The sequence below is a fragment of the Patiria miniata genome, unplaced genomic scaffold (assembly GCF_015706575.1).
Source record: "Patiria miniata isolate m_02_andy unplaced genomic scaffold, ASM1570657v1 HiC_scaffold_9, whole genome shotgun sequence".
NCBI lineage: Eukaryota > Metazoa > Echinodermata > Asteroidea > Valvatida > Asterinidae > Patiria > Patiria miniata.
Window position 1 is genome coordinate 4,001,639 of NW_024037076.1, and position 22,568 is coordinate 4,024,206.

The window sequence follows — 22,568 nt, forward strand, 5'->3', positions numbered from 1 at the left end:
GGCAAGCCACTACACCCCCACTTGCCCCTCTCCACCCAGGAGTGTAAATGGGTACTGGCATTAGCTGGGGAGTAACCTGCGATGGACTAGCATCCCATCCAAGGGGAGTAGAAATATTCTCAGTCGTTTCATGCTACTGAAACCGGAGATAAATGCCGGCCTGATGGGCCACATTGGCCCGTGACAGACTTCACTTACTTTTGGGATAAATGCAAATGATCCTATGCCTTTAAAACCCTGTCGGGTCTCTACAGTAGATTCAAGGTCAGATACATGACAGCGCACTCAAGTTCAGAGACTAGGTCAAGCATAAGTCAGGGGCTTTCCTCAGACCTATGACTGTACACGGCAAGCCGGTAGCAATACCCCCAGACAAGAACTGAGACATCTAGACATGGGGTCGACAGGGTACAGTGAAGGGGAAGAGAGAGGTTGGGGGGGGGGGGGGGGGGGGAGGGAGGGAGGGAGGGGGACACAGCACACGTACCACGAAAAGCAGGAAAAATATTGTAGCCACTCTGATTTTCAAACTTCTACAACAGGGACTTTTGTATTTTGTAAGACCAATTACATGTACATGTAATACCCAGAACCACACCCAAAATTCTGGGCGTAGGGGTGACAAGTTGGGACACTCCACGTACCCCAATAAGCACGTACTACTGTACCAAACTGGCCCGTTTGAATACTGCACAGAAAGCAAAATTTTGGGGTGAGTAATTAAGGGCGTTGTACCTGACGCCATTTTTCATTCCAAAAACAGTAGCAAATTCAACTTCACGTCAAAGTTTACTTTTTCATTTTAGCGACATGAAAACTCGCATCGATAAACTTGAATTCAAATTCGCTTGTACCGGTACTCCCAAAATGGAATTTTACAGCATTCCTCATTCGCTCTAAAATATGGCCTATTGACTAGCTTTTGGGTGAAATGGGGACACACCAAGCGCACCCTGATAAGTGGGTGCAAAGCACCTGTTAAAACCTCAAGAATTGGAGGCTTTCCTCAAACTAATGACAGTTAAGTATATAGGCATGTAGCTACCCACGAGCCACACCCGAAAGTTTTAAATTTAGGTGCTGGGTGACAGGGGGACACTAAATGCTCCCTGATAAGTGGGCACATAAGCCACCTGCTACAGCCTCAATAACTACAAGCCTTCCTCAAACTAATGACTGTTAACTACATGTAATAGATAAGTAGTTACCCAAAAGCCACACCCTACCCCATAAATTTAAATGGGTGTTGGGTGATAGGGGGACACCTAACACACCCTGATAAGCGGGTACAAAGCACCTGTTACAAGCTCAAGAACTGGTGGCTTTCTTCATACTAATGACTGTTAGGCCAGTCGCAACCTGCAGAGCGCACGGACACATGTAAATTGGGTGTTAGGCGACAGGGGGCACAGCAAGTACCCTGAGAAATGCGTATACATGTAAGGCACCCGTTACAACCTCAACAAATTTGGGCGTTCCTCAAACTAATGAATGTTAACTATGTAAATTTTGTGCCGGTTGAGGGGGGGGGGGGGGACACAGACAATACAAGCACCTTAATATTTTTGGGTATAAGGCGCCCGTTATAACCTCAAGAACTACAGGCTTTCCTCAATTTTTTTACTGTTAACTAAAGTCAAGTAGCTACCAAGAGCCGCACCCATACAATTAAATATGGGTGTTGGGCGACAGGGGAACACCACATGCACCCTGATAAGTGGGGGCAAAACACCTGTTACAACAACAAGAGTTGGAGGCTTTTTTCATACTAAGGACTGTTAACTAATAGGGAATTAAGTAGCAACCCAAGACCCACACCCATACATTTTTATTTGGGTATTGGGTGACAGGGGGACACTAAGTGAACCTTAAGTGGGTAAAAGGTAAATGTTCCTTTAACGTAGTCAAAATTCGGTAACCTTGCTAATGTGCTTCAAGTTGGCATTCACGTGAACTATTAACTGGACTTGTAGCACATCCGTCCCTGTACCGCCCAAAACCGCCCTGCTTGATACTCCTTGTACCACCCTAAACTGTCAAAACAAAAATACAATGTAACACATGCAATGTCTTCGTCGCATTTTACATATTAAGTAGTTCCACTCCATCCCCAACATGGAAGTTAATCAGTGAGCAGGGTTTGGAAGCACTGTATCTGAAATCTCTTGGAGGCGGCCGGCACGAGCTCCCTCTTTGGTCAAAGGTGCCTCCGAACTCTGGCCCCTGCTAGACTTGCTTTGGATGTTGCCGTCCAGTTTCATCATGGTCATCAGCCCACTGACTGGAAAGACCTTGCAGTCGTCGCCGGCTTACCGGAGCAGGTAGCCAATACTGTCCAGTTGCTCCCAAGTGATTACTGATCCCTTGCTTCTGATCAGGGGAGGTTGGAGGTCACTACAACCCCCTGATGGTCTTGTGCAGTAGAAGTCCCGGTAGTAGTAGTAATACAATGTAATACAATGTAATACAATGTAATAAAATGTGATACAATGTAAATACAATGCAATAAAATGTAGTGCAAGTGCTTAATGGTTGAGCATAAGTGTATAAAACAACAACCTAGTCAATTTGGGTACCTGTACTATCCAGAGTTTTGCTAAGCTCTTCGCTTGCAAGAAACTCTTGGAATCTCGTCAGCGTCTGAGCCAGCTGTTGACCGGCGAGCGACACCAGGTGATTGGGCCGGCAGGCCAGTGTGTCCGATGATGCTGAGGACTCCACCGAGGCATAGGAACAGTCGCTGCAAGACGGCGTTGGGAGGATGCTGCAGGAGGAGGCAACGGAAGCGAGGGCGGGGCCTGTTTGGTGAAGGGCGTGGACGAGGAGAGACAGTTGGTTCCAGTCGATGGCTTCTCCTGTTTGAGATGGTTGGTATCAAGTAATGAAATCAAAATGTTTGCTAAATTGCTGTTTCTTGTTTGGCTTTTCAAAAATCATTAGGACCCTTTAAGTAGGTTTCCCGCCACTAACATAAAACGATATTCCTTGAGTTTTCCCTGATATTTCCCCGAATAAAAGTGTGAAGGAAAACTCACTAGGCTCATATTGAATTAATATTTTCTCTTAAAAAAAAAAAAATGTTGGCTCAATATGATAAAGAATGAACAACCAACTTGTTGACAAAAACCACGGGAAATTAAAGGTGAGATTTCCCTCTAAACTGCATCCTAAACCAACTTGAGAATTAAAATATTTCCCTCTAAACTGCATCCTAAACCATGTAAACCAACTTGAGAATTAAAAACACCTCATTTGTCAAAAAATATGTTTTATTTATAAAATCCAAAGACAACGAGAAAAACCTCTGACCTTGAGGCCTTGAAAATTGACTCATCTAGACCTAGAGCTGTGGAGAAATTTTGTTGTTTTTTAAGAGCACACTTAAAAAAAAAAACAGTGAAAAAACAGGATTCTCAAAGTACTTTCATGCATGACCGCTATGCCATGTCATGAAAGACTAGATATGACAAATTGTGCATCATCATGTGTACACTCATCTCTCCACGCTCCCCCCTTCTCCTTCTGGTTGTTGTCAAGTACTTCACACCTTAACAACTCCCAGCGGGTCCTCGAATCACTCCAAGCGACCCCTTCAGCCAAAGCATCTAGTCATTCACCAACCTCCCCTCCCCCCTCCTGCCCCCAACCACAAACCGGAAGAGGAAATCCCCCTGGCTTTACCCACTAAACAAACAAGCCCCGTGGGGCGGTTGCGACTAATCCTGTGGGGATAAAAACAACATCCTGAATGACACGATGAAAATTCCCTTGGGGAATTCAGTCTGAGCCCTTTACACTCACCCCCCTCCCCCCAATACGTTCTTTAAATCTTCAGGTCTTGGTTTGGCAAACGAGACAGTCTGGTGCTAATATTTTTTTTGTTTTTTGCTGGCTCAGTTACGGTAGATGATTCATGATTTTTGTTGGCAAGGGGTGGATTTATTTCACAAGGGGCTTTGTTGTGAAGTATTGTTTAGTCATCCTGTTTCTTTTTCTGTTTTTGCATTGGCCTCAAGGGATAGGCCATTGCATTGAAAAAAAATAGTAATTCGATTATTCCAACTTGAACTTGATTACTGCTGGCCGAGTAACTTGATTACTCGAGTACTTGCGAGCAGTTTATGCCACTCGTTGTTCTACTTGTCGTTTTTTTTTCATCTACCGGTACATGTACTTGAGTATTCATCCTGGCGTGAGTAGAAGCAGGTACTCGTGAGTAGCAATTTAGGGTTTAGGGTTCACGGCTTAATACGTCCCCAGCAAACAGGGAATCACTCCCTCCACCTCTCTCTCCCTAGGATTCCATTCGTCCAAAAAAACCCCAAAATTCATGTAAATGACCCAAAGCGTCGCACAGTAAGGATATCTCAGTGCTGAAGAATGTGGTGTGACTTGCAAGCTATTTGCTTATAAGTTACTTTACGTCACACCAACGTATTTTTCTGCTTTTATGGGAATTCGGTTACTCGCGAGTACTTGACTACTTACGAGTAGAAAAATCCACTACTTGCCCAGGCCTACACTTGATGGAATACTGGAAAATTTAGTTTTAAATGCACTGATCAAGTTCAACACTTTTCCAACCTAAACAGGCCAATCGTAATTTGAGTTGACAAATTGTCGAAAATTGTCAGAGAGCTTTCTAAAATAATAGACAGAACAGGTAGCAGAATGGCTGATATTTGACCGATTATGAAGAAGAAATTTCAGCTAATACTCCTCACAGAAGTAATGAAAGGTTTGCGGAAACACCATGTGCGAATAATTTCTCAACTAAGAGAATGGTTCTGAAAAGAACCAGAGGTATAAACTCGACGTTCCGGTCAGTATGCTCTGACCGTCTTCAGGAGAGTGCCTAAACTCTAAGAAAGTGAATACTCGAGTTTATACCTCTGGTTCTTTTCAGAACCATTCTCTTAATAGTTGAGAAATTATTCGCACATGGTGTTTCCGCAAACCTTTCATTATTTAGTATCTCCACCATGCAAAGCCTCAAATCTTACTTATCCTCACAGAAGCTTTCAAATAACGTGTGAAAGTGGCTTTCAGCAAAGGTGCGGCATTTAACAACTAATAAAACCACTCAGATACGATTAAACATTGTGGACCTTTTACATCATCTGCTGGAGACCGCTCACATTTTTCGAAGAAAAAAAATGCTATTCGGATATTTGGTTGAAGATTGAATATTCAAATATTCAGTACATTCAGCACAGCCCTACGGCCAAATTTGTCTGTGTGCCAACCAGTGACTAGTTTATGGAATATCTGCTTGCACACAAGCGTCTATGATATTTGCGCAGATTCGGCGATTAATTATGCAAAACCAACACAAGACTGTGTCTTGAACTTGAGATTTGTACCGTTCAGTGGGCGCCTTCTGTCAGGTCTTCTGTAAACTATTGTTGTATTACAAAAAAACAAGGCAGCAAATTGACTAATCAACAGCTTAGTCCACAGTTCTGATTAAAATGACATCACAATTTTAAAAGTTGACTCTGATTGGCTAGTGCAGGGTCGCATACAATTTGCATGCTAAGGATATATATCAGACGCGATTAATTATGCAAAACAAACACTGTGAAGACTGTGTCTTGAACTCGAGATTCCGACCATTCAGCGGGCGCCTTCTATCGGGTCTTCCATAAACCGTTGTTGCGTGACAAAAAAGTTGGCGGCCAAATTGACTTATCAACAGCTTAGTCCACATTTCTGATGGAAGTGACATCACAAGTTTCAAAAGTTGACTCAGATTGGCTAGAGCATGCTAAGGATATATATCAGACGCGATTAATTATGCAAAACAAACACAAGACTGTGTCTTGAACTCGAGATTCTGACCATTCAGCGGGCGCCTTCTATCGGGTCTTCTGTAAACCGTTGTTGCGGGACAAAAAAGTTGGCGGCCAAATTGACTAATCAACAGCTTTGTCCACATAGTCCACATTCCTGATGGAAGTGACATCACAAGTTTCAAATGTCGACTCAGATTGGCTAGCGTGGGGTCGCAGACGCTCGTAGTGTGGCTCTACACAAGTGAATGTCTGGTCATCAGACCAGCCAGATGACTGGGACTGTGGGTCTTTTGATTCTTTGATCCTTGAAATTCTTTGACATTAGGGTGAGGGGGGAGGGGTTGGAACGAAATTGGCTTAGACACGATGAGTGTACATGATCTTTTAAGATACCGGGATTACACGTCTGATCTTTTTAGACATCCAGAAAGGTACATGCTGCACATTAGTCAACGGCATGCATGGTCTAGTATTTCGTACATCTGCAATTTTTTTTTGGTTTCTCACCACAAAATCTGTGGGGGGGGGGGGGGGGGGTTGAAAAGCGGGGAGGGGATATATCATCCCCATCCCCGCCTCCCCAAAAACAATTTTTGCCTATGATTAATGATACTGACGAAAGTACTACCCCCCAAAAACATTTTGTAGCAATATCAATAGCTATAAACTTACCATCTACAAGTGGACTTGTGACTTCGTTGATGGCGCAGACGTGATCGGTCAGCTCTGCGGCCTGTGAGATGAGCCGATTGGCTCTGTGGTAGCTGCGGCCGTAGGTGCTGTCCGGCCGCTTGTCCCGCCCGTCCAGCACACTGGCCAGCTCAAACTGGACGTCCTGGCACTTGTGGAGAAGGATTTTGGCCGAGGTGGTGGCGTTTAGGCAGTGCTGCAAAGTGTCGTCAGCTAACTGCAGGTTAAAAATAAAATTAATTTTATGAGATGAGACCGGCTTCCACAAAGTTTTTCTCATACCGAGGCTACGTGAAGCCATTTTGGAGTGGAACCATCTTTCTATGTTAAATTACTAGAGCGCCAACTCCTCATTCTTGCACGCGGAGACGCTTTGAAGCCGTCCTGGGCGCAGACATTTTAAATTCATGTGCATGTTTGTAGAACATAATAAAATTAGATGGATCAAATTTTAAAAGTGTTCTCTAAATGCAACGCGCAAGTAGGACGTACACAAACGTCTTACGCGTGTTACGGTAAAAAAAAATAAATACAATCAACGCTGCAGCGGAAATGCACACGCGTTGCACTGTTTGCGCAGAGCAAAATGACACGCTCCTTTGCTGATCGTGCGTTTCGTTTTTTTTGCGTATCGGCTTCGATGACGCACCGATATGGAATACAAATGCAGATATGCAAATAAACGTACACAATTTCTAGGTCTCCATAGGTTTGTGTACAAACATGGATGCACCCAGCAGGCATTACTTTGTACATTGTGGAACTGACCATTTCGAGGTTTTGAGATTTTCTGAATCAGCAACTATAAAATTACAACCTCCTAAAATATGAATATAACCCATCAAGCAGAAGTGGGTTTTTTTGGTCGATTTAATGAAAAGGAAAAAAAAGTTCACAGAAGATGGTCAGAGCATACTGACTGGAACGTCGAGTATAAACCTCTGGTTCTTTTCAGAACCATTCTCTTATTTGAGAAATTATTCGCACATGGTGTTTCCCCAAACCTTTCATTCACAAGTCCAATACTGTTCTTCACGTTCCAAGCACTTGAATTTCAACCTGAATTTCTTCCAGGAATTACTCCGACCCTTAATTGCCCTAATTCAATCAAATTCCTTTTTCCCAAACCACATCTGACCTTATACTAAGTTTATAAAAAAAAAGCAACATTTCCCAGGCCACCTAATGATTTTTATGGTTCCCTGGGTCCCAGCCAGATCCAGGGAATAGTTTTTGTGTCCTGGCTGGGCAGTAATTCATGGGACGGCTGTGACAGGTCTGAATTACCGTCCAACCCCCTGCTCAATGCTATTCAGAAAGTGGACTGGTAATAGATTTATCGCCCGGTGTCCCCGCTGAACTGTTAAGATACCAACAAGCTTAGCTCAAATATAAAAAAATGCCAAATTTATGGACTAGCATTGGTAGTTTTATTGTGTTTTTTGGCCTTAAGTGAAGTCACAAGGTATAAAACTGGAGTAGGAATTGAACGAAGTGTGTCAACTTCAAACTTGTCAGGATTGTTTAAAGAATCAAGTTTTGGAATTGCTTTGTCAGTGGGGACAATATTGCGGGCAGGTCTGGGCAAAAATAGATGGATTAGAATGAATGGTCACACTTGTGCACACTGTAATTCTTGCCTTCTGATAGCTACCGTACATGGGTATATTGGTGTGCAGAAAAGTAGGATCATATCCCAAAAGCAACCTACCAAATTATTATCAAAAGGCTTACTTCAATAAAAATTGTACTGGGTCTAAACACCTCTTGAAATTATTTCGTCTGGCTTGCTGTCATTTAGAAGAAATCAAGAACCGTACATGTAGGTGATTTCCAACGATCAGTCAGTTGACTGATTTTTGGAAATACTGGGTGCATGCTATGGACAAAATCATGTTTTGTGATCAAAAAGGTTGTGCATGGTTTTTCACTGTTTTCTCGATATAAAGTGTAATATCCACTGAGCTGAAACTTTAATAGGTTATATTTTGGCCATTCCTCTTTTGGATTCTGAGCGGTGTTATTATAGGAAACCAACAAAATGCAAGAAATCAACTGATCCTACATGCGTTTAAAACTGCTAACAATACCCAAGAGTTCTCCAGCACTGACCAAACCTCTACCAAAAAAACCCTCACCCCTTTAATCCGCCCCCTTCTAATTAATACCTTCCTGATGTCTAAATACTTGCCCTGGATTTTTAAGGGGTCAAGTATGTAATAAAGCTACCCCTTGTACTAATAGTCTGGTCCCCTTCTGGACAGACTCATTAGCAGGTGTGATATATGGGTGTATTTGGGCTGTGCAGCCAGACGGGCCCAATTACCTGGTCGTAAATCTATGGCCTTGTTATGTTGGAAGTGACTTGTTGACAAACTGCAGAGGCTGTGGTAATGTGGAACACTGGCACAGTTTTGGGAGGTTTTTACGATTTCACAGGAAAAGTCACGCCACTTTCAGTTGATGGAACCATAGTCAGCACACAGTTATTTAATTTGATTTATTCGCAATTGCCACATAACAATGACACATATTAGTTTAGATTTAACAAGAAAAAATTATCTAGAACTGCAAATTAAACTTGCAATTGTTCATTTATATACTGTCTAATCTAATGCCCATTTTGGTACAAAAATTAAACCCAATGTTAAAAATTTGCATAGGTCTTCAAAAAATTGATCTTGAAGATAAACTCTGTGGTACAGTCGAGTTGTTAAGATAGCTGCATAAGTTAACCAGAAGCTGTGGGTTCGAATCCCACCCTAGCAAACTTGTGAAAAAAATAACATATTCTGGAGCTTTTACAAACACTAAGACAGCACTGAAAAATAAAACCCTGGAAGAACACAAGTTGCATCTGTGAAAGGAACTAGGTAAGCCTGGTGTAAAGCTGGTCCCAGAGTACAACATTCCATTCAATTGATTCAGAATGGCTATTCACTGGAAGTCTGTTCATGCATCTGGTCTACACAATGGATTGGATTAGCCCACTCGTTGGCATTACGGGGTGATCCTATAAGATAGCACTGCCCAGCTCAAACGTGAAAGTCAGTCATGCAGTAAGTCAGTCATGCAGTAAGTCAGTCAGTCAATCGGGGAGTAAATCAGTCGGGGAGTCAGTCGGGGAGTCAGTCGGGGAGTCAGTCAGTCAGTCAGTCAGTGAGACAAAGGCTCTATTGAACCAGCGAAAAAACCTAAAATTAAAAAATTTAACTCGTTATTTCTCTAGTACTTAGGTCATGCCCAGCCGCCCACAAACCTACCCAAGACTCCGCGCATCCACTCACTGTAGTTTCCCATGCCTGCTTGCAATGTTGCATATTGCACATGGCCCCCCTAAAAACCAAGGTCCTTTCCTATGGATTTTTTTTTTGGACGCTTGTTTTTCTCATCAAAGACAGTACACAGAATGAAATTCTTTCTTGTCTACTCTTAAGTTACTGCAAAGTCGTAACTCAAATTGTTCACCCAACCCCCACAAATGGCCAATTGAGACTTATTAAACTATTGACATCTACTCAAAAAAGTAGAGCAATATGTGGCCAACTTTGGCCTTCATAATCGGAGATTAACAATCTGGCTGGGCCAAAAGGGGGCTGTTAAAAAAAATGGGGAGGCCAGTTTTTATTCAGGGGGAGATTGACATTAGCCAGAGGTGGGATCAAAGAAATGGGTTACCAAATGGGAACAAGGAACAATTCCAAAGAGCAGGCATATAACTGGGAATTTGGAAAAAACTGACGAAACTCCAACCCACACAAGACTTTGTACAGAATTTTTCAATTTGTAATGGCATTCATGAGAAGAAAAAAAACATGAGGAAATCAGTGGATCCAAGGAAAAGTTGCATGCCTGATTAAGAAACATGTTGGGTCTTGATGAGACAACAGGGGAATGACTGAAAACACTCAATTTGGCTCAATTTTTATAGACAATTTGATGTTTCTGAAAATGTGGCAACTTAGGTGCCTAAAATCATGAATCTGAATAGTAAACACAACAGTGTATTTTTTTTTTTAAATTTAATCAACTAAATTAAATAAATTTAATTTAATCAAATAATTTAAAATAAATCACAAAGGGAAACTGACTAGTATAGGCCGGTGCATTACACAAAATGTCATTTAAAAGATGAACAAAGAAATTGACCGGAGCGGGGTTTGAACCTGCGACCCCTGGATTGCCATTCCGGTGCTCTACCAACTGAGCTATCCAGCCCTACAATGTATGTTGGCCATTCCCATTTTGTCAATGACTTTGTTCAAGGGGCACTCGTCAGAAGCCATTAACTCATACACGTATATATGCCATGTAGCCAGGGATCATGCCCAAAGTCACAATGCTACAATAGCAACATAAGCAATCCCGATTTTTTTTTTGGGGGGGGGGGACTTTTCGGAAACCCAGCTGCAACACCTCTTGTTTTCGTTTAGATTTGTATTTATGTTTTTCTGCTACCAAACAATATAGGCACTTTATATAAAAAAATTGTCCTCCCCATGAATGCAATTTGCCCTTCACTGACTTTCATAAACACAGTACACTGACAGTAATGCACGCACTTGTGAGAAAGAAAAAAAAGGGCCTGAAACCTGATGCCAATGTCAGAAACAAAGCTGAGATTTTGAAGGGAAAAAAGTTTCAGTCACAGACTGAGGCTCTATAACAGAAACTGTCACTACCAATAAAAATTGGTCCTTCAAAACCTGAAACATGATACTATCAGGCTTCGATCTTGTAACTCTATCAAACAGTGTTACTAACAGCTACCGTACTTTGTTTTAAAAAGATTCAATACCAGAAGTTCTAAATTTACCTGAAAACTCCCAGCCCCCTCCCCCTCCACTGCAAAACGGAAAACAGGGGAATATGTTACTTCCTGTTTTGCAATTAAAGGCACATGCTGTGAAAAAGGATCTCTGTTTACTGGGGGGAGGGGGGAGGGAGGGGAGAGGGAAGGGGAAGGGGAGGCAATGTGCCATTCTGTTCATTCCAATATTTTCAGTGGCAGTATTTTTGACCTAGTTGAAAGTGTGTATGTGTTCTGTGTGCCTACTCAATGAATTGTTGGCCTTGAAGTTAGTTAAATATTTGGTACGACATCACTTTTATGCACACAGTTTCCTTTAAAAATAAATTATTAGCCAAATAATCAAAATATCAATGAGATGTACATAACAGATTCGAACCAGCCTGCCAGCCGACCCCGGCAAGCTCGGTAGTTGAGTGGTAAGACCTCTGCACAAGCATTTAGCAGGAGGTCCTGGGTTCGAGTCCCACCCGAGTAAGCTAGTGAATTTCTTCTGGCAATCCCGTGGACAACAAGTATGCAGTGTTTATAAAAAAAATGTTGGTAAAGTGCAAAACCCAATGTTTTTCTGTTTGGTTTTAATTTTAATTTTTTACTTTCAGTTGGTTAAGAAACTTCGCTTAGCAATTTTTTCCTGCTAACACAGCTCAAGGAATTTAGGCTTGAGTGTATTAAGAAACAAGCGTATGCGACAGCGCAAGCAATTTCCTCATCACGTTTCGCTTTGAGCTTCGGGCGATATCATCAAACGTAATTGATTACTTCCACTGCATCCAAAAAACAATCGTCTACAATTTCACACACAAATAATTTCTTTTCCTCCCAAGTCAATAAAAAAACGACCAAAGTCCCAAGAGCTCAAACTGGGGGAGGTGGCAACTCAGAAACTGTCTTGACCAGATTCAGGCTACCATCCCTCAAGCACTGGTCAAACCATCTGCCAGCTCCAATGGGAAAACAAAATTAGGGAAGAGGAAAAAAGGAAATAGATGAAACTAGAGCTAACAAAAAAGAAGGGGAAAAAAAGATGTTGGTGAAACATTGGCAGGACATGAAACAATACCGCAAGGTCAAACCATCTGCCAGCTCCAATGGGGGAAAAAATTAGGAAAGACGAATAAAAAGAAATAGGCCTACATGAAACTAGAGCTAAAAAAAGAAAAGAAAAAAAAGATGTTGGTGAAACTTGGGCAGGAAATGAAACAATTACCGCAAGGTCAAGACGGACTGATGGGGCTTCTGAAAAGTAGCGACAAGATAAATTCCCAAGCTTTTTTTTCTGTTCTTTTTGGTAAAAATGATTGTGGGATCAGAAACGAGATTTGATTTGCCGATTTCAACTGGGGTGCTTTTCCTGAGGGGTCGGTCGGGGAGACACAGATGGATGGTAGAGGGTGCGCTCTGGTTAGGGGCGCAGGGTTATGGATGGGTTTTGTGAAGGGATTTGTTTGGGAACCGACAAAGTAGCCAGCCGCAAAAGGCTTTGGTCTGCATGGGATTTGAACAGGGCTCTTTGTAGAGCAAAGATTTCGGTGTTGTTAATTTCTGTGCTGTTCAGCTGTTTGGCTAGTTATCTGTCAATCACGCAAATTTCATATTTACATGTAGCAAAGTGTCCTGCAAAGTAAGCACACTATCATGGAAACTGCAAAAAAAAGTTAGATTTATTATAAATATCTCCAAATTGAGATGCCTCATATTTAACATTTTAGTTGAAGCTTTGGTTTGAATTAGATATTTGTGCTGGTCCCCAGGGCAAGGCTTGTGTCTCTCTGTACCTATCCCACTGACTGACTAACCGACTCTCACTTGGGAGTCGAGCAGTGCTATCATATAGGGGTACCCCATAGCGCCAATGAATGGGCTAAATCTGGCTCATTGCGTAGACCAAAGGTACAAAAAGGCTTCCTTTGAATAATGTAATAAAATCTTGTGTACTACGGGACCAGCTTTATCTAGGCCTGCCTAGTTTGCTTTCCTTATGCTCACACAAAGGAACTTGGAGCAACACTCGGAAGGAACTTGGGGAGTAAGTAGGGCTGTGCCTCGGAACCGGGCACCCGAGTACCCGACCGCTGCATGATGTCAGGCACCGGTTTCAGATTACGGAATCGAGTACCCATAACCAACTTATTAACTTCTCAGACAATGAAAAAGAAAGTTTTTGAATGTCATTTGTGGAGAATTTTCAAAATGGAAACCAGGCTATTTGAAAAAACAAAACAGATTCACGTTAATGACGTTTGCGAAAATGCAATTTACACCATGAAGCTATACATGTATTGAGCTAACTGAGGCCTACACGCTTGTATCTTGCTCTATTGACGCACCAATGTGGTACCGATAACTAGTATTTACCGTACGTAGCTTCATGAACACTCTATACAGCAACTTCCGAGGTTTGAATTTTGGGGTTGGGTTTCTGAAACGAGTACCTGTGTTTTTCTTTCAATCGGGGACCCGATTCCCATACTACCCGTAAATCCCTATAGGAATAAGAGACTCAAAATCGCAAACAGGAAACTCCCTTGACAGAAACTGTCATCACTTGTTCTATGAGTCCAATCCTGGGCTGCAAACAATGATGGAATGAAGGAACATTCGGTCTTAGGGGATTGGTTCGACTGCAGAAAACAAGGCCAGGCAGGCCTAGTAATGCTGGTGCCAGAGTGCTCAAAATTATCATCAGTTGGTCTAGAATGGCTAAAAAGATGGTAAAATAAACTGCAGTGGTAACATGATGGGAATAGGTAACCAGTCTAATTTCACAATCACAAGTGACGGTCAGTCAGCCAGTGAGTTTACACAACCAGTCTAATTCACAAGTGACAGTCAGTAAGCGAGATAGCCAACCAGACTAATTCACAAGTTACAGTCAGTCAATGAGAGACTTAAGCAAGTCTAATTCACAAGTGACAGACAGTAAGTCTATCAGTCAGACAGTCAGTTAGTCGGTCAGAGGACAATAAAGGCAGGAGCTTTGGTTCCAGCAAAACCTTACGTGGAAACAGTTTCATCACAAGCTGCTCTAACCCTTTTTGTCAACGAAGAGACATTTTGGGGGTAAGCTCCCTAGCAAACTGTTTACCAACTCAAGAAACTTATTTGGGGTCCACTTTTTTGTCCCTGTCTCTAAATCTTATTAGATTTTATCATTCTGATGCACTGCTTTAATTGCAGTCATCCTCCAAGACTGATTATAAAGCAAACTACCTACCCAACAAATAAAAAAAATCATATGAAGTCATTCTTTGGGATACTTGCATGGCAAATTACAATACAAAGTACCAACATGTAAGGTTTAGAGATCCAGGTCCCATATAGCGGAGCAGCTAATAAGTAGTAAACAAACTGCTTAGCAAGGTGATATGCTAAACACAAAATAAGCAGAGAACCAGTCATACTCAGTAGACATCATGCAGCATATTAGCAGGTAACCATTCTTTTAGTCAACAAAACTTTAACACTCAGGAAATTTTTGCAGCTCTAGATTCTGCAGATTGCTGTGTACTTGATCTTTTTTTCCTATCAACTGCGCAACAAATATTGTGGGATGGCTCAATAATAAAATGACTGTTGGAGCCCGCCTAATCCGCTTCGATTCAAAACACCTGGACCTGAAATTATAACTGTCCAATGCTCTTCCTTTACAAATAGCTGAAAGATGATCCACTCAACGTCAGCAAAGAGAAGACGTCAGCGTGAATTTAATTACAACGGAAGTTCCAATCCATTGCCAAGAATGTATCGCTGAACACAATTACGGGCGTGACATTAAAATTGGTCAATCCTAAAATAAAAACTTGAGCATTGCCACTGAACCTCAAGACAAGCTGAGTTATTTTTTTTGTAAGAGTTGGATGGGCCAGGGAAGATGTAGATGTTGTTTTATAACCCCAACCCTAAAAGACAGTAAAAAAAAAAGAGCTGCCTTTTCTAAAAATAGGGCAGTTGTTCACGGTCTGAACCACCCTCAGTCAAAAATATTTTCATGCCAACACTTTTGGACAATTTTTTTTCTCTAAAAGTTGGAAATTTTTTACCTGATTTGAACCAATTTTTTTTCCTGAACTGAACCAACTTCAATGAAAGATATTTACTGCCAACGCTTTTGGACCATTCCCCCCCCCCCTAAAAGTTGGTACCTGAATTGAACCAAATTTTTACCAGCACTGAACTAACTTCAGTTAAAAATATTTCCTGCCAACACTTTTGGACAATTTCTTCCTAAAAGCTGGTGAACTTTTATTTACCTGAATTGAACCAAATGTTTACCTGAACTGAACCAACATCAGCCAAAACTATTTACTGCCAACATTTTTGGACAATTTCTTCCTAAAAATTGGTAAATTGTTACCTGAATTGTGTTTCCTGAACTGAACCAACTTTAGTCAAAAACATTTTTCTGGCATCACTTTTGGACATTTTTTCCTATAAGTTGGTATTTTTTTAACCATCTTTTGATCCAAAATTTTTTCCTGAATTGAACCAACTTCAGTCAAAAATACTTTCCCGTCAACGCTTTAGAACAGTTTCTTCCTATTTACGTGTACTATCAACATTTTTGGACAATTTCTTTCTAAAAAGTTGGTAAATGTTTACCTAAATTAAACCAACATTTTTCCTTGAACTGAACCATCTTCAGTCAAAAATATTTTCTTGCCAACACTTTTGGACAATTTCTTCCTAAAAGTTGGTAAAGTTTGGAATTGAATTGATCAACAACCGCACGGACTGTCAATCAAACACAGCGCATTAACCAATCAGATCCTAGCCATTGGTCAGGTGACCATGCTATCTCCATCAAGCAAAACTCAAGTCTGTTACATTGTATAAAACTTTAAATGTGGAGTGGCCATTATTATTTTTTTTTAACAAACAGGGCCGAGAAACATAAATTTCTCATGGCCTGACCCGCAGAAGTTGCATGATCCTATTTTGATTCCCGTTCAAGAAGTCAATGTCAAACGATTACAGTGATGGATTGGGGGAGAAGGGGCGGGGCAAACAAATGTTGGGGGGGGGGGCAACCTGGCAGGAAAGGATAAGGGGTATTTGGTTTCCCCGCCGTTGGGATCAGGAATTAATTTGTGGGTAATAGACCAGCGGATCAAGTAACAAATGTTGTTGGTGAGGATCAGTCCCAGTGGACAACTCGCCTTGATGGGCTGAAGTTTGCTGCATCATTGTGATGGTTTTATTGGTGTGTGTTTTTGTTGGGGGTGGGGAGGAGCGAAGGGGGTGGTTTAAAGTAAAATCCTGGTTTAGAGCCAGCCTCTGGGTTACTGTTGACTGGGCCAGGACTTCCTACACTTTTGTTTTTTTTGTTTTTTAGAGGGTGGCTATAATATTTTGGAGACAATTGCAAGGTTTACACAATTATTTACCAGCTGACAAGATCCAATCATCAAAATTTCATCAAAATCCAAGACAGTATGTAGAAGTTATACATGTTTTTCAAAACTTTAACATACAGGTCTACGGCATACCGGTCATACAATAACTTTGTCTAGGCGACACACAAACAATTAAACCCTAAAGTAAACAAATTAAGTACAAAATACCTACCGGTACAGTCAAACATAAAACAGGTGTTAAAAAAATTCCACCCAAAAACCCCAAAATTTATCCTACTTACCGGTACGTAACTAGCCTAACTGGATAATGTTCAGGCGCAACCATAAACACACAATTTTTTTTACATGTACATGAATAGTTGACTATGTTTTTAACCCTACATAGGTATTTTTGTTACCATTACGAGTTTATCTGCTATAAGAGAGCAAGGCAGTGCAATAGTTTGACTGACTGACTGACAAACTGACTCCCTGACAGACCGACTGACTCACAGACTGACTAACAGACTGTCGCTTGTGAGCCGGGCAGTGCTATCATATAGGATTCCCCCGTAACGCCAATGAATGGGCTTAATCCAGCCCACTATGTAGACCAGATGCATGAAAAGACTTCCAGTGAACAGCCATTCTGAATCACAGTTTCTTATACGCCCGAGGACAATGCATTGTGTTTCCCTTTGTCCCTGTAATATAACACTCTCCAATAGACTAAGCACATAACCCTACGATCGAGGACAGTTTTCAACAAAAGACCCAACGCTCGAGGACTGAGAGGATCTTTTGTTCTCCCTTTGTGTCTGTCCTCTATCGTAAAGCCACACATGTAAACTGAAATTTTGTGTGCACTCTGGGACTAGCATAACTACCTTGCCTCGTCCGTATTTTTGAACAAAAACTTTAAATCAAACAAGAAAAACTGTGGGCCATTTCTCAAAGTTACCCCTTGTTTAATCTCTCCCCCCCCCCCCCTTACAAATGTATGACAAACAAAATTGAAGACCTATCAGTTAGGTCCGACATTAGCAATATCGCGGCTAATTTGTCAACGGACAGTTGACAAGAGAGACACAGGTGGAACTCCCATTAAATCCCATTCATGTCGGCGAGCCTTTACGATCGGAATAACCCGATACGAAACGGGTTAACTGCCATTTAAGTACCCGCGGGCAAACGCCTGACGAGGCTGGATTCCTCGGGTAAAAAAAAAAATGTCACACTGGCATTGAACGTCATTGAAATTGACAGCGTCCAAGTTCTGTAAAGGAACGACGCTGTGAGGTTTGCCTAAAAATACAACGGGGCTGATATGTCACGGGGGACGTTTCTTTCCAGGTTTTGTCAAATGAGGAATTTAAATCAAAGTTACAGATAACAAATTTCAGGAGAATAATTATTGTTTCGCTGCTATTACAATGTAGGATAAAAAGGTTATGTTTTTGGCTCTGGGCCTTAACTAAATGTACATCAATACAAAAGAATGTTTCAACAAATTTGTCTAGTAGTATTCATACCTATCGCAATAGTTGCCCCCAAAAAATGGGTATTGGAGGGAAAAGTTGATAACAATTTTTTAATTTTAAAGTAAATTTCAAGAAAAAAAATAAGAAAATTATAAAAGAACAGTCTCAGCATTAATTCTATGGAATAGACCATAATGCATGTAAAAAAGCCCAAAAAACTCAGTCAATCACAAGTCAATCACAACTCACCACAAAGTCATCAAAGGTCGTCACAAGTCATTCACAAGCCATCACAAGTCAATCACAAGTCATAGCAAGTTATCACAAGTCAATCACAACTCAATCACAAGAGCCAAGTGACACAGCGCCCTCTATTGTCCAAACATGGAGTCCACCAGTCAATCACAAGTCATCACAACCCACCACAAAGTCATCAAAGGTCATCACAAATTATCACAAGTCAGTCACAAGCCATCACAAGTCAATCACAAGGCAATTACAAGCCAATCACGAGCTACCACTAGTCAATCACAACTCAATCACAAATCACAAGTTCCAAGTGACACAGCGCCCTCTATTGTCCATACATGGAGTCCACAAGTCAACCACAAGTCATCACAACTCAATCATAAGTTCACAACCTAATCATAAGTCATCGCAACTCAATCACAAGGCATCAGATTTTTATAATAGACTCACCTTGGGCAGACGGCTGTCTGGTCCCAGCATGACCTGCAGGTCGGCCTCACAGCTGGTCACAGCTTTCAGTCCTTGCTGCAGGGTCTTGTCGACCAAGACGTCGGCTCCGTTGAGGAAGCCTTGCTTCAACTCTGGGTCCACCTGTAAGACAATATATAATTGCAATTTCCTCAAGTCTTTCTTATCCAGAGTTGTAGTGAAGCCCTCACAAGTCATCACAAGTCAATCGTAAGTCATCGCAAGCCAATCATAGTCAACACAAGCCAATATAAGTCACCATACATCAATCGTAAGTCATCATAAGCAAATCAAAAGCCATCACAAGTCATCACAAGCCAATCATAACTCAATCATAAGTCATTATAAGTCAATCACAAGTCAATCATAAGTCAAACATAAGTCAATCACAAGTCATCACAAGTCAATCATAAGCCAACCATAAGTTATAATAAGTCAATCGTACATCATCACAGGTCAATCATAAGTCATCACAAGCCAATCAAGGTCATCACAAGCCAATCATAAGTCACCGTAAGCCATTCACAAGTCATCATTAGTAAATTACAAGTGTCACAAGTCAATCATAAGTCATCATAAGTCAATCATAAGTCATCATAAGTCAATCCCAATACTGTTTGCACCTGTTTGGTGAAAATAATGTCAGGAACCATGTTCTGAAAAGGTAAGTCAATGATAAGTCATAGCCATCAAAATCAAAGCCAAAAACGGAAACCTTTAAAAGATCCAAAAAGTAATCATATACTTGCAGACCTTAAGCGAACTTACTGCATTGTGGTCCTGCTGATCGTCCCTGTCTTTGAAAGTCACAACGTTCAAGCCGGCGTTCATGGAGACCTCTCCCACGAGCTTAGCGAGGAAGACCAGGCACTGTGCTATCTGAGTGTGGGCTTCGGTGATCATGCTGTCGATGTCACCGTCACAACCCTGAAGGAAAGAAACAATTACTTGTCATTTGTGCATTTTTTTCGTTTGAAGCAACAAAAGTGCTCAAAATCTAAAGAAGGGTGCTGAACAACTAATCTGATGAAGTTTCAGCTCAGTGAATGCTGTATATTCCGAAAAAACAATATTCTAGGATCTCGATTTCAATTCAAAAGTTGCCGAGTCATGATTTGAATTGCACCCGAAATCAGCATCCGGGACACGTTCTCATTCAGCCGATTGCAGCTACGCGATGTTACGCACTGAACCGCGCGTGCACATGTACGTCGTGTCAGTGCTTGCGAGCAACCAATTTACGGCTTCCCCGAATTAAAAACGAACTACTAACGTAAATTTTCCAAAGTTAGACGCATCTTTGGAAATGATTCTTTGATTGTTTTCTTCAAAATGACAGCATGCCAGAAAGAATAATTTCACAGGGAGTTAATAGTGCCATTACTATCTTTAAATCAGTACCTGTAGAAGTTTCATCAGGTGGCCGGCAGTTTTCCGGCACGTGTCGACCATCTGTTCCATGAGTTCCCGCTGGGATTCTTCGACTGAAGCCTCTGGACTCTTAACTGAATGGCCGGGGTTCGAATCCCACATGGAGATAAGACTGGTGAGGAGCTCCATGGAGCACGTTGCTTGCAGCAACATTTGGTCTGCGCTTGTTGGGCCAGAAGAGTCTCCTGAGACAGTATAAAAAGGTGCAAAACAACTAAACGTTAAGAGACGCATCAAGAACAATTTAAGCAGTAAAAATACACAGATTGATTGCGGTAGCCACCGCTATATCATATTTGAACCAGCCAGCCAACCCTAGAAAGCTCAGAGGTTTAGTGGCAAGACTTCCGCACTAGCAAGTAGGTCGTCATGGGTTCGAGTCCCACAGTGAATTTTGCCCACAAGGTCTCGGAGAGCACTGAGTATTCACTGCTTATAAAACTACATCTGTGCAGGGCAAAACTAAATGTTGACAACAGAAAAACTTCCGTACAAGGTGCGCCTGCTGGTTTACTCACCTGCTTAGCTACAATTCGACATCCTTGGTAGATATTCCGAAACAGTATTCGTTTAAGTAAGATTTGAGGCTTTGCATGGTGGAAATATAAATGAATGAAAGGTTTGCGGAAACACCATGTGGGAATAACTTCTCCAACTAAGAGAATGGTTCTGAAAAGAACCAGAGGCATAAACTCGACGTTCCGGTCGGTATGCTCTGACTGTCTTCAGGAGAGACTCTCTTGAAGACGGTCAGAGCATACTGACTGGTACGTCAAGTTTATGCCTTTGGTTCTTTTTGAGAACCATTCTCTTACTTTGAGAAATTATTCCCACATGGTGTTTCCGCAAACCTTTCATTCATCAGTACTCGTTTACAATGGGCTACAGGAATCAGCAACTTTTACAAAACTTTGGATACATGCTCTTTTCAATGTAATTCTTCTGTGCATAAAGACACTTCTACGTAAACTACCGGTAGGTGTTGATGATTTTGTGGCCTCATGCATTTAACTCATAATCTTGTCGGTAATTCTGTTTTTGACTCAAATTGTTATTTCCACATCATATGAGCAGGGAAGTACTTTCACATTCAGGCAATGTCTACACTTGTATTCGCAAACTTTAGATGAATTCCTAACAATCTAGGAATAGAATTCTTACCGGAATCCGCGAAAGCCTCGTTCCTGGTAAGGTCGGTCTCCTGCAGCCTTGCGACGGCCCCCTTGACCCTCTGCATGGCCGCCAGGACACGGTCAGCGATGGTCATCTCGTGGAAGTGTGGACGGTCAGTCGAGATGGACTTTAGAAATGACCGGCAGAGATTCGCTAGTCCTGTATGGTTGATGGAAGTCCTCTGGCTACGTGTGCTTCCTGCTTAGAAAACAGAGATATGCAAACGCTCCCAGATACTACCAAAATCATCAAATTTGTAGGATTTTGTAGGATTGAGGAACTACAGTCTGTTAAGACTAGACTTTAACCCTTACCCTCCTATATCCAACAAAATACATCAAGATTTTATAGGATAGAGGTAAGCACAGTCTGTTTAGAAACACAGAGATGTGCAGAGACTAGGCATTAACCCTAACCCTCCCGGATCCTACAAAATCCATCAAGATTTGGAAGGTTTTGTAGGATAGAGGAAGAAAAGAAAGACAGAGATTTGCCGAGACTACGTATTAACCCTTACCCTCCCAAATCCTTCAAAATCATGGTTTGTAAGATTTTGAAGGATTGAGGAGAGTACACTCTCTTAAGAAACTCAGAGACGTGCAAAGACTAGGCATCAGTGGCGTAGCCACCAGGGGGGGGGGGCGTGGGGGGGCGTCCGCCCCCCCATGAAACCTTGTCGCCCCCCCAGTCGCCCCCCCACTGAAATTTTGAGTTTCTAAAAAAATTATCATTGATCTACATGACGCCATGGGCCCTATTATGTACTACAATGTATCTTTTGCTTAGAAAATATTGGTTAAAGTGGTCAGAAATTGCCTCAGATAGCACCACAGAGCATTTAGAATCCAAAATCTCAGTATTCTGGTAGCTGATTCAATGACTCCAACCTCGAAAACAATGTTCACAAAATTTTCTTATGCCTTTAGCTGAGAAAACCTCAAAAATTATGTTTTAATTATTATCTTTTGTGCTAGGATAATTATTGGTTAAAGTGGTAAGAAATTGCCTCAGATCACACCACAGAGCATCGAAAATCCAATTTTTTTCGGGACCCTTAAGCGGGCCCCGAACCCCACGCCAATAGCTCAGAATACCGATAGCTGATAATGTCTCCAACCTCGAAAACGATGTTCAA

General features: G+C 41.6%; 1 protein-coding gene across 2 annotated transcripts in view; it reads right to left on the reverse strand.

Moving 5' to 3' along the window:
* Nucleotides 1–449: 449 nt before the first annotated feature.
* LOC119719995 (kinesin-like protein KIF14) overlaps nt 450–22,568 on the reverse strand; it is a 39,957-nt gene continuing 17,838 nt past the window's right edge. For both annotated transcript variants that reach the window (XM_038189489.1, XM_038189490.1), the window contains exons 23-28: nt 21,422–21,631; nt 20,231–20,445; nt 19,598–19,756; nt 18,812–18,952; nt 6,468–6,702; nt 450–2,855 (exon numbers count right to left, since the gene is read on the reverse strand). In XM_038189489.1, the coding sequence (XP_038045417.1) occupies nt 2,560–2,855; nt 6,468–6,702; nt 18,812–18,952; nt 19,598–19,756; nt 20,231–20,445; nt 21,422–21,631 (1,256 nt within the window). In that variant the 3' untranslated portion in view covers nt 450–2,559. The remainder of the gene's footprint in view (nt 2,856–6,467; nt 6,703–18,811; nt 18,953–19,597; nt 19,757–20,230; nt 20,446–21,421; nt 21,632–22,568) is intronic.